Below are 21,056 nucleotides of genomic sequence, written 5' to 3'. Positions count from 1 at the left end.
AAAGACATGCTTTAGGTGGATTGGACACTCTAAATTGGCCCTAGGCATGAGTGCGTGCGTGTGTGCGCCTTCCGTGGAAGGTTGAGCGCCGGGCTGGCAACTCAACACTGTAAAACTCCACTGCCAATCATGAGCGGACATGTGATCCGCTATGGCAACCCCTGACCGGGAAAAAAGCTGAAAGAAGATGACAACTGAGTTTAGTCAAAAATCTATTTTCAGCATGTGCCTGGGAAGAACAATAAATTGTTTAATAGACATTATATATACATTAACAATTATGCATACATCCGCGGTGGTGGTGCTGCGGTAGCGTTGCTGCCTCACAATAAGATGCTGTCCAGTTTGACTCTCAGCTAGAGCATCTTCGGCATGGAGACATGCGTGAATGGGCGTTCCTTTGTTGAAGGCTGTGCATCAGGGCTGGCAACTTGGTACGTAAAAATCAACTGCTAATCATTAGCGGACCGGAGTTCCGCTGTGGCGACCCCTAACCAGGAAAAGACGAAAGACACAACAACAATTATGCATACATTTACTAATTATATTTGCATTTACTAATTAGATTCTATTCATATAAAATAAATATAAATTAGTAGATAAACAAAATAGAAGGACCAAGCCACGTCAACACAAGGCAAACTTTTAATGACAGTGAACGCTTTTGCAGCACCTTTGCTGCTTCATCAGACATTACAGAAAAAAATAAAAAAAGAGAGACACCATTTTTAAAATACAAATCAGCCAATGAGGTCGCTTGGCCAATTCAGCCTTAAAGTTACAGTACATCAATGGTCTGTACAAGCAACAACAATGCACAAAACATATAAAAGATAATGACATATATAAAACAGCAGCATATATAAAAAAGCAACACACACACACACACACACACACACACACACATAAATATAAAAAAAAAACTTATGTAACGTCTGTATACATGTATTCTGGCATGCATTTTATCTCTTCAATTCTCTAGCTTGCAGAACGGGTTTAATACATACCTTGTCATTCAAACCCCTACCTGTAGTAGCCTGCATCCTAATAATCCATTTAAGTTGTGATGTTTCTGTTCTATTTCTAACATTACCTCCCCATTCACTGGGCACAATATTTGTTTTCAATCATCATAAACCGGAAGGAGTGTGTGGGGTTATGCTGCATGACATGTTCAGCTAGTGCACTTGTTTCTATCTACTAATGTTAAACACATGCTCTCTATTACGGTCCCTGAACTTGGTCCATTTTGCCAACATAGGACATACATACCTGGCAATAGGCCAGGTAGACCACAAGCATAGAATCACAACTAGCATGTATATTATTAAATTCCATCATCCTACCTGTATCAGGGTGTAAAAACCTGCTGCTGGTATCAATTAGATGGCAGAAGTTGCATTTATTACAGGGCAATGCTCAAAGGCATCTCATTACTGTTATCCAACTTCAGATGGCACAGCAGCCTTTTAAGTGATTTTTTATTTCTGAAAGCGAATCTTGGCCCGTCCCCCACTACAGACTTAATCTGCTCATCTGTGCATAAGACAGACCAATTCCCATCAAAGTCATTCTGTAACGGTTTAATATTACTGGAATACATAAAGGGTACTCATTTTATTAAAGTGAGTTTCATCTCCATTAGCCCTTACCTGCTTCTCAGAGAAGTAATGTTTCCCTTAACCCCCCCCCCCTCATCAATGGTATCCGAGATAGGACTTCATCCACTTCCTTAGGATTCTAACCCCATGATTTAAAACCATCGCTGAGGCATGTCAATTCTCAATGAAAATCTTCATTCTTAGAACTCAATCTTAATGCCTGTAGGCCCTGTCCTTTAATCACATTTTTAAAAATGCGTGCTGGATGCACACACTGCCTCTACACATATGTATTTTTATGACAATTCTTTCTTGATATCTGTGTGTTAAACTCCCTTTTTGTGTTTCTGATTATCCTGGCATCTAACAATTCTATTACATTTAGGGAGCTGCAACATCTAAATTTAAGAAATTAGTGCTGCTATTCATGTACTGATGTAGGAATTCAAAGGACTTCTCATCTCCTTTCCAAATTAAAAACAAGTCATCCAGAAACCCCCGGTAAAACAACAGGTGTCCATGGAATCTGTTACTACTAAAACAAGTCCAAAACCAGGACGCAGTCGCTACAAGTACAAAATCCAAGATTTATTTAGCGCTTTTGCCAACTGTGTAACAACTGACTTCTTCAGAATGTCAGACACAAAAAAACTAATTCAAATACCAGTTTTGAAAAACAACACGACATTCTCAGCCAATAAAACCCCTGTTCCAATAAAATAATTGCATGTTGGAATACACCAAGTACTAAATAAAATCTAATTAAAAAAAAAAAAAAAAAAAACTGAATGCAATCAAATACATAATGTCAATAAATTGTTTCATCCCCCAGACAAAAGAACCGTGAAGATTCTATATAAAACAGAAACTGTTATATTACGCAAGAACGAAGCCTTAAAAGGCTCCCAATTACTGACAGCTTCATTCAGACCTGGGCATGTAATCTAATTTGCCAACATAATTCTTTGAATTCTAACAAGTCCTCCCATGGTCCAGCTCTAGGATCTATTTTCACCCAGACGAACACCACAAATCTGAATTCATGACCTGGAAAATTGTGTACATGTTTAAATAGGGGAATGTTGTAGTTTGAATTAGCTCTCTCTCTCTTATGTGCTCATAAATTCTCTTTAAACCTCCTTTTTGGTCTTCCCCCGGGGCGGCTCGTGCTATTGGGCTGCAGGATTAAAGCCCCCCCAGCTGTAAAAAATAAAAGTGAAAGAGAAAACTAAAGTAAAAAACAAAAAGAAAAGAAAACATACGCGAGTTCAGGAACATCGTGCGTGCGCACTAGTGGCATTTCCCAATCCGGACTGCTGGTGAACCAGCCCCAGAGCATGCTCACAGAATCTGGATGGTCTCACCAGCAAACCAGATTAGGAAGACAGCATTCAGCAGCAAAGATCCCAGAAGTCTAGGCAGTTACAACTGCATGGACTGGAAGGGGATTGGACTGCAATGTCTGCAAGCTGCTATCCAGCCTGCTCCCGCGTGAGGGAAGGACTTGCTCTCACAGGCTTTACAGTGGAAGGGATGAGCTGAATGGACTTGAAATGTGGCGTTTGATTTAACTGCTGCTGTAGCAGGCAAACTACTGTTGTTGAACGAACGCTGGCCTCAGGTAGGGTGTGTGCCTGAGTGTGTGTAAAATGCCCCAGTTAAATATACCTGGTGGCTAGACAGACTCACACCCTGCACCTTGGGACCATGTAGCAAGAACTTGAATTCCCTATCCACCACCACTTGTGAAATTTTTCAGGATTTTGAATAATGACAGGCAGGCATTTGAATTTCAGACTTCATATCTTTCAGAAAGTACATGATAACAAAAAAACTTTTATTCCAGCAATTTTTTTGTTTATAAAAATCAAGATTTGAAATTTGTCCCTATTTTTGGGGCTGTACTCCCCTGTTATTGGCTTTGTACAGGTTTTTTGTGCTAAATAGGTTGAGAGCTATGGCGAGAACCAAATTCACTGATTATATTTGGGAGCTATATTCCCCCATTATTGGCTTTGCCTAGGTGTGTTGTGCGAAGAGGTTGAGAGCTATGGTGATGACTGAATTCAGTAAATGAAAGCCATTTAAGTTAGTCTACTTGTCTTTCAAGAAACAACTAATTTGGCATAGTAGTATGTTGCTCTGACTGCAGTGCACAGGGTCTAGGGTTCAAGCCTTGGCAGTGAAATGCATGGCGGTAACACAGCATTTTATTACAGCAACTTTCCAAGAATATACAAACAATGTTTAAAATGTGTCCCTAGTTTTTTGGCTTCTGTCTCCCCCCCCCCCCCAATAAATGTTGGCTTTTTCCAGATTTCTTGTGCTTCAAAGTTGAGAGCTACAGTTGAGTGTCAAGTGGATTTTACAAGGAGCGGAGAGCTTGAAGAGAAGTTTAATGCTGCTTATGCGGAGTCTGCTTGTATTGTTAATAGCACAACAGGCAGTGTACTTGCTTTTGATGCACAAGGCTGTGCGTTCTACTCCCACAGTATATAGATGCATTGCTGATATTGTGCTATGTTGTACTTTTAAAAGGGGGTGGATGCTGCAGTACTGAGAATGTCCTCTTTGATGGAGATACCTAATAACGATGAACCTGTTATCAGTTTGCCATCCACTCCCTATTGCAATATTACTAGCTTATCATGTTTTTACTGTAATACAGGCAATTTATCCAACGGCAACAGACACTTTACTATTTCATTGTTTCATCTACAAATAAAGTTGTTTGCTAGCAGCAACCTCTTCATTAGTTACAGATCTCTAATGTGGAATTATTTAGATGACTTGCTTCTACAGAGACTGTGCACATTTACTGAGATTGTGCATATTTACTGACACAGGCGGACTGTAGAAGTTTGAGTAGACTTATGATGGAAATGTTCTGAACTGGGCAGTTTTGTCATTAGTACATGCATTTTGTTTCGTTTTTTACTGGAAAAATGTACAAAAGAATAAATAATGGCCTCTAACAGCTGTACTGTATTATATGAGGAATATAATTTAATACAATCAGGAAGGTGAATCAAAGAACACATGTATGTTTCCTGTGCAAGAGGCCTATGATTTGAAAATGGTCCAAATTTGATCTTTATCTGCCACTGGCCTGATGCATTTTCTTTGAATGTGGGTTTCAATGCTGTTTCAATGAATGTGAGTTCCAAGGGCAGAGAAGTTTTAATGCTATGTCTATTTTTCATTATGAGACTGCATTGCTTTGTTTAGCAGATGGTTATTACTGTTTGTGTCGTAAAATGTAAAATAAAAAATGAAATACAAATAATCATAGAAGTAATGCGGTATGCACATTAGAGTGTTTATGGTAAATGGGGCGAAATAGCCATGTAACAGGACATTGGAATAGTTGCAGGGGGGAGGTCCCATTCAACCATGATTTTGTGAGGGGGGGTGGCGGCAAATTCAGACAGCCCCGGCTGAACTATACCTCTTAAATGTCCAGATTTTTGCAGAATGAATAGATTTTTGGTTTGTTCCTCATAAAATTTGTGGTTTTCTGGCAAATCATTTAGGAATGAAGTCACTAAATAACTTATGTAATCTCTGTAAATAGTCTGTTTGTAATATGTAATGCTGTATCTGCTTTCCCTTGGAGCTTTTCTCCCCGGGCCTCCGCTGAAAATGGACATGCATCCAGTCGGACTATCCCGGTCAACAAATGGAAAATAAATAAATAAAATGACAGACACTGAGTTTCAGACTTCATACTTCTCAGAAAAATGCATGCTAAAGCAACGCCTGTTGTTCTGTCAACTGACTAAGTTTATGCAAAAGCAATTTTTAACACTGTTTGTATTTTCCCCCAATATATTTGGCCTTGTTCAGATTTTTTGCGTTAAGAGGATGAGAGGTATGCACAAATAAACCTCTCAACTGTCACCGATTTTGGCTCAACCGCAAAATGGCAAATTTGGAAGAAAACGTAGCGGGTTTACAGTTAATATTTGTAATAATCAGTTATAGATTACTTTTAATTTCAGAAATGCAAGCAGATTCTCTTATTTTGTTAGCTGCTCAAGTTAACAGTACTAATATTAAAAAGTGTCTCTTTGACATGTTCCCAGCTGTATTGTGTGGCTATTTCACATTTTTGCATCACATTTTTGGTCCGTTTTTCATAAAAATTGTGGTTTTCTGGCAAAAGTGGCAAGTCATTAACGACTGAAGTTAGAAAATAATGACAGTCATTTGAGTTTCAGATTGCATACCCTTCAGAAATTGCATACTAATCCAAGACCTACTATATCTTTCTAAGTTTATAAGAGCAATATTTAAAAATTGTCCTTATTTTTGGGCCTTTGTCCCACTTCTGTTTATGGCTTTGTTCTGAGGCTGAGAGGTACCTGGCAAAGGCCTTCGACACAATACCCCACTCGGGTATCATCGAAAAACTCATCAGCTTGAATGTAAACCCATACATCACAAGATGGGTTGCAAACTGGCTAAGTGACAGAACCCACAGGGTCAGAGTTGCTGGAGCCATGTCAGACTCAAAGCCTGTCACAAGTGGTGTCCCACAGGGCTCAGTCCTGGGTCCACTCTTGTTCGGCATCTACTTTTCTGAAGTACAAGCAAACATAGGAGGGTTATGGCTGACAAAGTTTTCAGATGACTGCAAACTGGGCGCCATAGTCGAAAACACATCTGACACAGATATCCTCCAGAAGGGCCTCACAGAAAAGGATAACTGGTGCCAGAGACATGGCCTGAAGTTAAATGCCAAAAAATGCATAGTCATACCCTTTGGGAAAAACAAGGTTACCCCTAGCTACCATATAGGTGGCAATCCACTGAGCACAGAAAAAGTCATCAGGGATCTGGGGACCCAAGTTGACAGTAGCCTTTCGTTTGACACTCATGTTGCTAAAGTAGTTAGGAAAACCTTCTATAATCACCCACCTGATCATGAAGGGATTCACATCTAGATCAAGGGAGGTCATCGTCCCCCTGTACTCATCACTTATTAGACCTATGATTGAGTATAATGCCCCGTTCGGAATGTATCTGACCAGACACCTGCTGCAGCTTGAAAGGCCCCAAAAGTTCCTCACCAAAAGGATAAAGGGTCTCAAAAATATGTCTTATGCTGCCCGACTGAAAGAACTCCAGCTCTATTCAGTCTCATACCGCTTGCTCAGAGGTGACCTGTGCCTGACATATAAGGCCATGTCAAACCCAGATTTGATGAATATGCTTCACCTCAAAAAATCTAGATCCCTCAGAACCACAAGGGCGGCAGACTTAAACCTTGACACGGTTATAAATAGAACGTGCTGGAGGGACAGATTCGTCACCCAGAGACTCCCTATGCTGTGGAACAAAATCCCGGTACATGTGAGGCAGAGCACCTCGCTGGCCTTGTTCAAGAGGAATCTTGACCAATGGATGGGAGATTGCAGATATACCCCAGGGATTACTTCAGTGTCACTGCTTGACAGAGGCACAGAAAAATGATAGGCATAGTTTTTATTCAAACTAAAGGGGTGGCGAAAGCCACATAACTATGGGCTAGGCTTATAAATGCCCTTGGGCAGATAGCCTAGTATGAACCTATGAAATGTGTCAGGGCCATCACCGTTGCACCCCACTCCCCCACGTACTGACTCTGGATGTGTCCAAGCAAGGCAAGGAGCAGTTATGCAGTGTGAGTGTGCAGAGTATCCCCCCATCCAAGGTAGACACCTGTACTACAGTGGCTTTTCATCTGACCTTGATTTTGCAAAATGTTCTGGTTTTCTGTCATTTTTACACTGTGGATTTATGCTACTTATTCATAAAATGCATGTTGTTGCAGGGCCTGTTGCTCTGTATTTAAGTAGCAATGCTTTAATGACCATCAGGTAAGTTTGTATGAGACTGTAAGATGCAAGTACGCTTTAATATGCATATTGTTAAAGAATTACCAACATTGAAAGCCTTTTTGTTGTTGCCATGCACAGAATATTTACATAGCTAGATAGCATACAAGCCTTGGGTATTGAAATGCATATGACAGTATTTGTAAGAAAAGAAAAGAATTACAGTATTTTCAGAAGCTCATTACATTTGCTGGAGACTTGCAGTCATCTTTGCAAGCTTTACCGGTAAACTAAACGGAATGCCAATCATGTGTGGTCCATAACCTGTACAGTAATCCTTCCTGTTCATTTTTTACCCTGATCATGTTTTCCACACGAAACAAGTAGATAGTTGTCAGGCAGCAGGTCTTTTTTGGATAAGAAACATTTTTACAAGTGGAGGGTATTGCTACTTTCAACATGTTACTTGGTACTTTTATAAAGCTGAATATAAATTATAATTAGAACTGCAGTGCAAGGAGAAGTTGTTTTAGTAGAGTGCTGCCTGTTTTTTTATATAGTTGCCTTTGACTGGCATTCCAGTAATATATTTAAAAAGTAATGTATTTCTTCATGCCTCGCAACCCTTTTATTTCCATCTAGATATTAAGTAAGCTGTCGTGCAGCCAATGCATTGAAATATTTTTTTTCTTCTACAATTCATTTTGTCTTGATTGGACTCTAATAATGATGGTTTGGCAGTGGCACCCAGGGCAGCGTATTAAAGTCCCAGTTTTTGCACTTTTTAGCATAGCTCCACCCCTTTGTTTGGACAGCCCCCCCATTGGCCTCACCCATTCAGCTGTCTCCTGCAGCCCCCCCTTGCCTTGAAGTCAGCAGCCACCACTAGTCTTTCCTATGTAAAATCCGCTACACTTCGTGCATAAGGCAGCATAGACCACCCCTTCAGAATTGCAGAAAAACCTCCCATTAGGTCTAATGGTAGTGTGTTTAACCTTTAACATTTCACTGTGAAAAACAAACTTACACTGGGCACAAAATCTACATTTTTAGTGCCTCCTGTCCCAGAAAATGGTTCTCCTATATCATGCCTTTCCATCAAATTCTTGATGGTCATGCCTCACACAATTTTGGTTTTTAACCCTAACTTGTCCAAGAGGTCATCCTGTCCATAAAAAAAAAAAAAATCTGCCAATTCTTCATCAAGATGTCAAAAATGTTGTCATGATCGACTGAAAATCTGGTAAAGGAACATGCATACTCCCTTGGGACCAGTTGATGCCTATTTATTCGACTCCCTTTTGCCCTAGTATTTTGTGCACCCAACAACAGTAAGATGTTGCCATTCTCTCTTCTAGTCTTGACCTCTGTGTACACTCTCTCCACCAATTCTATAGAGTAATCTCTTGCCCTAAACATATCCGTTAGTGTAGTACACTGTACTTGAAAATCATTATGATTACTAATCATCCGGGCGAAAGTGACCTTTAACAATACCTCTTTTTACATGATCTGGGTGACTACTGTAATAACGGAGTAAACTGTTGCTCTAATTAGTTTTCCTATAAAGATTACTTACAAATTGCTTTCTATTTGAATCTTTACTAACTTCCACATCTAGATAATTGATCCTTTGACATATGAATGGGAAAATCTCAAAAAATCAGTACTGTTGTTGATGTAGGTCAAAACATTTTTAAGTCCTCACTATCACCACACCAAAGGAAAAACAAATCATCTATATAAAGGTAAATATAATTTCCAACACTTGGTGTAAGGAGAAATGAAAAGAAACTTTCTTTCCCACATTAGCATAATGATGTTAGCAAATGCTGGGGCGCAAATGGCCCCAATAGTAACACCTGTGGTTTGCCAAAAAAAAAAAAAATGTCCCTCAAGAAAAACGAAATTATTCTTTAAGACAGTCTCCATGAGCGTCACTAATACAGCTACTTGAGTGTTGCTGAAACACTTTGTGTCAAATAAAAATTCCTCGAACCACTCAATGCCAAGTGTATGTGGTATAATTAAATATACTGACAACATCAACAGTTAAAAAAGTGATGGTTTCCCGATATTCTGAACAATTCAATTTCTCTAGAAATGGCATGAGTCTACACAAATATGTTCTTCACCTGTAAGTACATCCTTGAGCATATTATCTATGTATTTCCCCATAAAATGGATTTTAGAACCCCGTGCACTATCGGTCTCATCGGGGGGTTGTGAAGATCCTTATGTATCTTCGGAATTCCAAAGATACTCGGTACCTTGGGATGTCTGTTTAAAAAAAAACTCTACAAGCTGTGCTCCTATCTCACCTTGGTCAAACATGCCCTGAAGCATCAGGTCAATTCTACTGTAAGAAATATTCACCATGTTATGGGAAACGTCATTAAACGCCTTACCATCTAATAACAATACATTCACTCTACTGGAGTAATCTTGCCTCGTCATTATCACCACGCCACCCCCCTTATCGGGTTTCATAACTCGCTAATAATGGTCTGGATACATCACTAACAGCTATCTTCATTTCAATCGAGCTGTTAATAGACTTTTTATGAGCACCTCCCTCCATTCCATCAGTTGTGCAAGTCACATTCGATGACTGCTCACAGCTGGTTACAGGAAGTTCCTGGTTGAGGGAGGTTTTAGCCACTTCCCTTCTTGAAGGCATCTCTACCACTTCAGGGACAGAAGAATTGTCATTGTAGCAGGGAACACCCCTAGAAGTAATATTACACTCTCTTTCCCCATACAGTCAACAAACAATCGAACAGCAGGGGCAGACTGAAGAGGAAGGCGACACCAGAGCAAGGGAGCAACCAGAAGATCAAAAAGATGTAGCAGCAGATGAGGAATCATTAATTTGAAATATTTCCTCCAAGCAACTGTCGATTTGTGAACTGCAGGTACTGTCTAAAGGTATGACATTTCTACCAACAGGGAAAAGTACTTTAACTGATAGCATTATTGAACTAAACTTTTACTCGCAATCTTATGCTTAAAGTACAGTTTGGGAATAACACAGAAGTAAATAGAAAGGCTATGACCTTCCAGAAGAAAAGTGCACATGTCCCTCCAATAATGCTATAGTGGAAACCTAAGTTGTGGGAACAGGAAATGTATGATACGTTAATTAACAGAACTAGAAGCAAAATGTTTTTATAACTTAAGTAAAGATGAAAGGTTAGCTTTGGAAGCCTTACAAAAAGACACTTCCATCTCTATCAAACCTGCTGATAAGGGGGGGGGGGACTTACTGTTGCTATAGACTAAGTTTTACTGTGACACACTATTACAAATACTGAGTGATGACAGTGTATATGGACGAATAGATAAAACCCGTATTGATAATATGGTCAAAAGAATACATGATGTGTTATACGACTGTCTTCTTTGTCGCATAATTAGCTCTGAATTGCTTAATTATTTTTTGGCAGAAGAACTGGTTATTCCTATAATACAAAGGCTTCCTTAAGTCCATAAACACTCCACATGTCCACCTATGAGGCCCACAGTTGCAGGCAGAGGGTGATGTACTGAGCCGCTCTCCCTGTACCTTGAAAGATATTCAAGACCTGTTTTTGGACAGGAATATCTATACACTGAGGGATTCTGAACAGTTTTAAATGATTTATTTCAGTTCAACCAGGAACATGACACAGAGATTACAGATAAATCACGTTTGATGTACAGTCGCTCTTCACAACAATTACGAATGACATGGGTATAGAACTATTAAGGGAATACTTAGTGGATGATGGAAATTATGAGGCAAAATTTATAGACTTGTTGTGTGTGTTCATGGAGGTAATACTAGAGAACAATGCCTTCATGTTTGAGCATAACATTTACCAGCAGATAGATGGCATAGCTATGGGCACGTCATGTGCCAATAGCTGCACCAACATCGTTATGGCAAGCTGGGAGAACCAGCAGCCGGTGTTTTACTGGAGGTTCGTGGATGACTTATTTGGAAAGGAGATGAAAAGTCCTTTGAATTCCTACAGAAACACATGAATAGCAACACTAATTTCTTAAATTTACATGGTACAGCTCCCTAAATGTAATAAAATTTTTAGATTCCAGAATAATCAGAAACACAAAAGGGGAGCTTAACACACACGTATACAGAAAGAATGGTCATAGAAATACATACGTGCAGAGGCAGAGTAAGCATCTGGCACACATTTTTAAAAATGTGATTAAAGGACAGGGCCTACGCGCATCAAGATTGAATTCTTAAAATGAAGATTTTCATTGAGAATTGACACGACTGAGTGATGGTCTTAAATCACAGGGTTAGAATCCTAAGGAAGTGGATGAAGCCCTACCTCAGATACCATTGATGAGGGGGGGGGATCAAGGGAAAGCTTACTTCTCTGAGAAGCAGGTAAGGGGTAATAGAGAAGAAACTCACTTTAACATTACTAGAATATGTAAAGGGTACTCATTTTATTAAACAAACAGTTACAGAATATCTTTGATAGGAATTGGCGCGTCTTATGCACAGATGAACAGATTAAGTCTATAGTGAGGGATAGACCAAGATTCTCTTTCAGAAATAAAAAATCACTTAAAAGGATGCTGTGCTATCCGAAGTCAGATAACAGTAATGAGATGCCTTTGAGCATTGTAGGCACTCTGCCCTGTAATAAATGCAACTTCTGCAGTCTAATTGATACCAGCAGCAGGATGTTACACCCTGACACAGGTAGTATGATGGAATTTAATAATATACATGCTTGTTGTGATTCTATGTGGTCTACCTGGCCTATTGCCAGGTATGTATGTCTTTCTATGTTGGCAAAATGGACAAAGTCAGGGACCGTATTGGAGAGCATGTGTTTAACATTAGTAAACAGACAGAAACAAGTGCACTAGCTAAACATGTCATGCAGCATAACCCCACACACTCCTTCAGATTTATGGTGATTTGCGAACATTGTGCTCAGTGAAAGGGGAGGTAATGTTAGAAATAGAACAGAAACATCAGAACGTAACTGGATTATTAGAATGGGGGCTACTATAGGTAGGGGTTTGAATGACAAAGATATGTATTAAACCCGTTCTGCAAGCTACAGAATTGAAGAGATAGGATGCATGCCAGAATATATAGTGGATATAAAAAGTGCACACACCCCTATTAAAATGCCATGTGTTTGTGGTATAAAAAAGTGAGACCACAATAAATAATTTCAAAACATTTCGCACATTTAATCTGACCTATAACCTGTACAATTCAATTGAAAAACAAATCTGTTAGGGGAAAAATATAAAAAACATACAATATGCTGGTTGCATAAGTGTGAACACCCTTAAACCAATACTTTGTTGAAGCATCTTTTGATTTAATTACAGCACTCATTCTTTTTGGCTAGACAGAGTTGGGAAAGACATGCAGCAGGTAAGGGTGATAAAGGATAGTGAGGGAAACGTACTCACAAGCGAGGAGAGAGTGTGTTGAGTAGATGGAAAGAGTACTTTGAGGGGCTGATGAATGAAGAGAATGAGAGAGAGTAGGTTGGATGATGTGGGGACAGTGAATCAGGAAGTGAAACAGATTAGCAAGGAGGAAGTAAGGACAGCTATGAAGAGGATGAAGAATGGAAAGGCTGTTGGCCCAGATGACATACCAGTGGAAGCATGGAGGTGCTTAGGAGAAACAACAGTGGAATTTTTAACCAGATTGTTTAGGAAAGTCAGAGGATGCCGGAGGAGTGGAGAAAAAGTGTTCTGGTACCTATCTTTAAGAATAAGGGTGATGTGCAGAGCTGCAGTAACTACAGAGGGATAAAACTGATCAGTCACAGCTTGAAGTTAGGGGAAAGAGTAGTGGAAGCTAGGTTAAGAAAGGAGGTGACAATTAGTGATCAGTGTGGTTTCATGCCAGGAAAGAGCACTACAGATGCAATGTTTGCTCGGAGACTGTTGCTGGAGAAATACAGAGAAGGTCAGAAGGAGTTGCACTGTGTCTTTGTGGACTTGGAGAAAGCGCATGACAGGGTGCCTAGAGAGGAGTTGTGGCATTGTATGAGGAAGTCGGGAGTGGCAGAGAAGTATGTAACAGTGGTACAGGATATGTAAGCGAGTAGTAGGACAGTGGTGAGGACTGCGGTGGGAATGAGATACGTTTATGGTGGAGGTGGAATTACATCAAGGATCAGCTCTGAGCCCTTTCTTATTTGCAATGGTGATGGACAGGTTGACAGATGAGATCAGGCAGGAGGCTCTGTGGACTATTACATTTGCAGAGGACACTGTGATCTGTAGTGAGAGTAGGGACCATGTTGAAGAGTCCCTAGAGAGGTGGAGATATGCTCTAGAGAGGAGAGGAATGAAGGTCAGCAGGGCTAAGACAGAATATATATATGTGTAAATGAGAGGAAGGGTAGAGGAATGGTGAGGATGCAGGGAGTAGAGTTGGTAAAGGTGGACGAGTTTAAGTACTTGGGATCAATAGTTCAGAGTAATGGTGAGTGTGGAAGAGAGGTGATGAAGAGAGTACAGGCAGAGTGGAATGGGTGGAGAAGAGTGTCAGGAGTGATTTGTGACAGACTGGAACCAGTAAGAGTGAAAGGGAAGGTCTACAAGACAGTAGTGAGACAAGCTATGTTATATGGGTTGGAGACGGTGGCATTGACAAAAAGGCAGGAGTCAGAGCTGGATGTGGCAGAATTAAAGATGTTACGATTTGCACTGGGTGTGACTAGGATGGACAGGAATAGGAATAAGTATATTAGAGGGTCAGCTCAGGTTGGACCATTTGGAGGCAAAGCAAGAGGTGCGAGATTGCATTGGTTTGGACATGTGCTGAGGAGGGATGCTGGGTATATATTGGGAAAAGGATGCCAAGGATGGAGCTGCCAGGTAAGAAGAAGGCCTAAGATAAGGTTTACGAATGTGGTGAGAGAGGACATGCAGGCGGTTGGTGTGACACAGCAAGATGCAGAGGTCAGGAAGAAATGGAAACAGATGATCCGCTGTGGCGACCCCTAAAGGGAACAGCCAAAAGAAGAATAAGTAGAAAGCATTCATTCTTTTTGGGTACACACCTGCCATCAACTAAACAAATAAAGTTCAGCTGTCCTAGTAGGATTTTCCTGACATTTACTCACTTGCCTGCTACAGCAGAAGCCAAGGTTCGCAGAGAGCTTACAAAGCAAAGGGATCTCAATGTTGAAAGGCATCAGTCAGGAGAAGGGTACAAAAAAATTTCCACAGCATTGGATATACCAAGGAACACAGTGAAGACAGTCATCAAAAAGTGGAGAAATATGGGAGAACAGTGACGTTGCAAAGAACTGGATGTGCCCTCCAAAACTGATGAAAAGACAAGACAAGAAATAAAATGGTCAGGGAGGCTGCCAAGAGACCTACAACACTGAAGGAGCTGCAGGAATTTCTAGCAAGTGCTGGTTGTGTACTACATGCGACAACAATCTCCTGTATTCTCCATATGTCTGGACTACAGGGTAGGGTTGCAAGACGGAAGCCTTTTCTTACACAGAAAAACATTCAGGCCTGGCTAAAATTTGCAAAACAATACATCAAGTATCTCAAAAGCATGTGGGAAAATGTATTATGGTCTGATGAGACCAAGGTTGAACTTTTTGGCCACAATTCCAAAATGTACGTTTGGTACAAAAACACTTAGCGTGAACACCATCCCCACAACGAAGCATGGTAGTGGCAGTATCATGCTTTGGGGTTGCTTTTCTTCAGTTGAAACTGGAGCTTTAGTCAAGGTGGAGGGAATTATGAACAGTTCCAAATACCAGTTACTTTTGCCCCAAAACCTTCAGGTCTCTGCTAGAAAGCTGAAGACTAATTTCATCTTTCAACATAACAATGAACCCAAGAATACATCCAAATCAACAAAAGAATGGCTTCACCAGAAGAAAATTAAAAGTACTGGAATGGCCCAGCCAGAGCCCAAACCTAAATCCAATAGAAAATCTATGGGGTGACCTGAAGAGGGCTGTGCATAAGAGATGCCCTCGCAATCTGACAGAATTGGAGTGCCTTTGCAAAGAACAGTGGGCAAATACTGCCAAGTCAAGATGTCCCATGCTGACTCCTACCGAAGAGTGAATGCTGTAATTAAGTCAAAAGGTGCTTCAATAAAACATTAGTTTAAAGGTGTGCACACTTTCACAACCAGCTTAATGTACATTTTTTTATATTTTTCCCCTAACAAATATGTTTGTTTTTCAATTGAATTGTTTTATATCATAAAAACCTGGCATTTTAACAGGGGTATGTACACTTTTTTATATTCACTGTATGTATGTGTATATATATATATATATATATATATATATATATATATATATATATATATACACACACACATACATACACACATACACACATATATATATATATATATATACATACATATATACACACAATTTTATTTATGCTGCTTTTTTATATAATATCCGTCACTGTATATTTTTTTTGTTATTTTGTGCATTACTGTTGCTTGTACAGGCCATTGATGCACTAGAACTATTTTATAATCTGTAACTTTAAGGCTCAATTGGCCAAGCGACCTCATTGGCCGATTTGTATTTTAAAAATGGTGTCTTTTTTTCTGTAATGTCTGATGAAGCAGCAAAGGTGCTGCAAAAGTGCTCACTATCATTAAAAGTTTATGCCTTGTATTGCCATAGCTTGGACCTTCGCTATTTTTTTACTGTGTACTTTTGTTTTCTGCATGTTGGACCATTTATCCTTACTGTCCTTACTGTTTGCTTTATAAATTAGTAGATGTTGACCAGAGCATTTGAAGAGGTAAATTAGTAGGTTTGTCAAACAGATAACACATCTTGTGATTAATGCTTAGAAATTCAAAGAAATTGAAGTGTCAGCAGAACAAACTACTCCAATCCACACATTACTCCCCTTGCAGCTAGACTTCACAAAAATACTCTCCTCGTACAACCCGAGACACTACTCGCAAGCCACACCAACTCTCATTACCCCTAGAACCAAACTCCACAGCACTGCACACACCTTCTCCCTTCAGGCAACTTTTCTTGGTCAAGCTCTCCCCATTAACATTAAAGAAATTAACACTTAACACAAACTCAGAACGCAACTCAAAAAGCACTTCTTCACACAAGCCAAATGGTTCTGCTTCAACACAGGCATATCAACTATCTCCTTTCCAAGCCTCTTCTCCTCCCTCAAGATTCACTAAAGATTGACCCCAATTTAGAAACTAATGTACACACTGTATATTACATGCTGCTTGACTGTAAATTACACTGTGCTTGCTCAAAGGAAATTTATAAGGTTTTTTTTCCTATGTAATTAGTCTGAGCTGTTCTGCTACTGCTTCTATTTCTGTATGTTCTGATTGTGAAATGTTTTGTATTTCACCAGGGCTAAGCATGAAATTGGTCAGTGTTGATAAGTGCACTACCCCAGTAAACAAATATAAATAAATACAATTTTAAACACTGTAGTTAAGAGGCTGGGTTTTAAGCAGCCTCATCTAATTGTCTGTGAACCTATCTAAATGTTTAAATTAGAAGTATAATGGTCGGGCTGAGCAATGTCATAAAACTATGCATATGGCTACAAAGTGCTAGTAAAACCATTCAGTTAATGGTAAAGATGGACTACGTTTGTTATTTCTTCCAAGTCGTGTTCATTGCAAACATTTGGTTAAGTCAACATTTTAAATGGTTGCTTAAATACTTAAAATAAATGCATGGTTATGTCCACTGTCTTACAGTGACAGTATGTCTGCTTTGCGATCACGAGCATAGTTATTGTCATCTCAAGGTACATAACATTTTGCACGTGCGCACACATTTATATGAACAGTTCATCTCCCATTTTTCAGAAAACATTTTATCCAAAAAAATACTTCTTGGAGAGGTTTCAAACGTTCATAATACCACCTATTTTTTTTAACAATTAAAAAGAACATAAGGAAACCATTACTCAGTTAAATAAATACACAAACACACACACTAGTTTTTTGCAAGCCATTATGTACAGACTGGAACTGTGGTTCTTTCTTCCACTTGCAAGCTTATCACAATGTTACAAATAACACACCAGTCAAATCATAATGTTTATGTTATGGTCACAAACAATGCCCCCTGACAGTATCAATAATAATACCCCAAGCACCCATGAAGTGGTAAGAGACCTGGGATCACAAGTTGACTGCGACCGCCATGTCTCTACTGTATTAAGGAAAACTTTCTAAGTAGCACACTTGATTAGTAAAGGCATCACCTCGAGAGCAAAAGAAGTTATAACCCCCCCCATACTCGGCAATTATCCATCCCATAATGCAGTACATCGTCCATTTGGTATGTACCACACTAAGCACCTGCAACAATTAGAGAGACCTCAGAGGTTTTTAACAAAGAAGATAAAGGGAATCCAGTATGTGCCTTATACAGACCAGCTAAAATCCCTGCACTATACTCCGTATTGTATAGATTTCTTAGAGGAGACTTATGCCTGGCCTACACAGCAACCAAAGACCCAAACCTAATAAGCTTACTGCATATCCCTACATCAAATGGATCTAGGGCTACCCATTCCAGGGACTTAAATATGGCTGTGACTTAATAGGACATGATGAAGGAACAGATCTCCCAGTTACTGCCATGTCTTTGGAACAGACTACCAATTGATGTGAAACAGCGCACCACTAACACTGTTCAAGAGGAACCTGGACGAGCGGATGGGGCACCATAAATTCTTACCAGGGATAGAGGCCACAACCCTCCTGGACATGGGCAATCATCACTAAATGCAATGTTGGATACTGACCAGCATTTCTATGGTACTACATTGGGATGAAATGGCTAGGCTTAAAATGACCTCCAGATCGACAGCCTAGTAATCTCCTATGATCCAGTACTGCCTTCTTACAAACCTAGACTTTAACATATTATGCACTGAAAGCAGATTAAACAAACATGAATATATAGTGCATGTGTGAGTGCTGCACACATATAAAATGAATACCTTGATGTTCACAGCTACCAACAATTAAATTATGCATAGTTTTTTTTAATGTTAACATCTTTCCCAAGCAATATTCACTTTACAGACATGTTTAATTTATAAAGCAATTCACAAGTATCTTTAACAAAATCGAAGCACAACTCTTCTCACTGCAACAAAACACCACTATACAACACAGTTTTATACCGCAATCGAAATGCACATGTTTATTAATTAAAAGTACAAACAAAACCACTCCACAGCTCAGCCACTCACCCATTATTGAGATTCCTACGTGACCTTCACACTCTGCACCTCAGGCTAAGAACAGACACAGTGCTTTAAAGTTTTCTTTTGCCTACGCTACGAACACCAAAATACAGAATGTCTTTATTTACTATACCAATTAGTCGGGTTGTTTAGAACACAGTATTACAACGCTAAAGTTTTCCAGCATTTTCAACTTTCCAGAATCCAAATCAGTTATTTGCGCAACACTTAATACATAACCGACCATAAAACACGAATGCCCTCCTGCCGTTGCAGACAGACATGTATTACCACACACCACTACACTTACCGAAAATGGGGCAAGAGCCCCGTACTATGGGGGCAGCACGTGTCAAGGCAAACCTGCAAGGAAACATTTTAAAGAGCAACAGGAGAGTCGCGAAGAGTCCTCACACTGTCCTTCACACAGGACTAAACGACCCCTCTGTGAATCAAACGCGACGGTGTGACGAGAGAAAAAGGTAGACTCCCTTTCAGAGTATTAGGAGTTCCGCCCCACGCAACAGAGTTTGGCACGCAAATTCTAGGGTAAAGGGAAAAGTCAGTGAAAAAGTGCAGCAGTCAGATGAGATAACCATACTTTATTTTGCAACACACTTTGATGTGTTATATTAAAACTGTTAACGTTTCGACTATATATGTTTAATTAGTTATTTCTCTCCATTTAGTAACTTGCGCAATTGTTTATTATGAGAGAAGGAAGTGTTTTTTTTTTATTATTAATTCAGTATTTGGAAATTGTGTTAGTGAACGGTTAACAGCCTGCTCTCGGGGTTTTTTACATCCAGAGAAGATTCCCTGTTGTGACTATTTATTTATTAATTATTATTTGACATTTGTTTACCGGGAAAGTCCAACTGGGTGCAAGATTCATTTTCAGCGGAGGCCCGGGGAGAAAAGGCTCCATAAGTAATAGAAGACAAATTAGGCAGGTGCAAAAGTTTAATGAACTTTTAACATGTTACATGTGAGAGTTTAGAAAGATAGGACTGATGTGGATAGAATTTAGGGTAGATTGGTTGCTTAGCTAAAAAGAGTACCAGTGAGGAGCAGAAACAGCCTGGCTAAGTCAGTGAGAGGAAATTGGAAGAAATATGAGGTGGCGGAAGTAATAATCAGAAGGGGGGGGGGGGGGGCAGTAGAAGGATCAGTGATAAAAGGAGGATAACTACTCAGGTCTGGAGCATGGGCATAACCAATTATTGTATAAGTGGCTTTTGAGTATTTGGCTTTTGAGTATTTTTGAAGTGGATGGTGCTAGTTGTAGACCTGATAGTAAGTGGGAGAGTATTCCAGGTTTTGGCAATGTGATATGAGTAAAGTGAGTCTCCTGCTGTATTATGGCTTTAGATATTTGAAGCAACAATGTATTACTGTAACTCAATACACGATTATTAGAATACGGTTGTAGTATGTTTTGTAGGGCAGGGGTCTTTTCAGGCAGTTGTAGTATGGTAGTATAATGTAATGTAGTGTAATGGGCTGTTATGAGTTGGGTATAGTGTAAGTGATTGGGTAGTTCAAGCCAGGGGAGTTGTTTTAAGGCTAGTCAGTGGTGACATCTGTATGTAAAATCTGTGGCGAATTTTGCTATTTTATTATAACAGGATTCTAGTTTACTCATGTCTGTTTTTTTTTTTAATCGGTGAATACAGGTGAGGTGTAGAGGAGTGCAGAGAGCAAGTGGGTTATACCAATAGCAGCCTTTATGCCATTGGTTAGGAATTGTTTGCTTTATACAGCATGCCTAGCTTTTTGTGTACCTGTTTTATTGTTTGTGATGTATGAATATCGAATTTCATGTTATTGTCAATTATCACTCCTAGGAGTTTTGTTTGGTGTATGACAGAAATCATGGGGGTCCATGGTTCTACTGGTCTGGAATAACATAAGTTTGGTTTTGTTTGGGTTGAGGATAAGTTGAGATTTAGAAAGCCAGGATTCTGCTGCAGAAAAGGACTGTTGTATTCTGTCTTACAGTTGCTGAAGTGTAGTGGCAGAAGACAGCAGATATGAGGTTTGAATTGTCTGCATATCGGACAAGGGAGGCATGTTTAGTGGCAATTTGCAGATTATTAGTAAAGATAATGAAGAGAAGAAGATCTAGTATAGGGCCTTGAGGTACTCCCAGGGTAACAGGGAGCAGAGGGGATAAGTCATTCTGCCGTTTTACAGCTTGCTGGCAACCAGGTAGATAGGTTTAGAACCAAGAAAACACTGAGTGGCTGTTTTAGGCCAGAGAGTACAGCTAGTATTTTTTTGGTGTGAAATGGTATCAAATGTCTTATGGCTAAGAAGATAGCTAAAACTAGTTTCCTTTTGTTCCTATATTGATTGATGGTGTTGGTGAAGCTCA

General features: G+C 39.7%; 1 protein-coding gene across 4 annotated transcripts in view; it reads right to left on the bottom strand.

The window, feature by feature from the left end:
• The window catches only part of LOC122793514 (mitochondria localized glutamic acid rich protein), a 530,827-nt gene extending 511,653 nt beyond the window's left edge, over positions 1 to 19,174 (bottom strand). For 2 of the 4 annotated variants that reach the window (XM_044061637.1, XM_044061640.1), the window contains exon 1: positions 18,990 to 19,172. In XM_044061637.1, coding sequence (XP_043917572.1) covers positions 18,990 to 19,056 — 67 coding nt within the window. In that variant the 5' untranslated portion in view covers positions 19,057 to 19,172. Of the gene's footprint in view, positions 1 to 18,989 lie in introns of all 4 variants that reach the window. The other 2 variants (XM_044061639.1, XM_044061638.1) reach the window with 2 other exon arrangements.
• Positions 19,175 to 21,056: the final 1,882 nt, after the last annotated feature.

The sequence above is a fragment of the Protopterus annectens genome, chromosome 2.part0, assembly GCF_019279795.1.
Source record: "Protopterus annectens isolate FY-2018-M chromosome 2.part0, PAN1.0, whole genome shotgun sequence".
Lineage (NCBI taxonomy): Eukaryota > Metazoa > Chordata > Ceratodontiformes > Protopteridae > Protopterus > Protopterus annectens.
The sequence above is the reverse complement of the archived record's forward strand: the minus strand, read 5'-3'. Positions and strand labels throughout refer to the sequence as shown.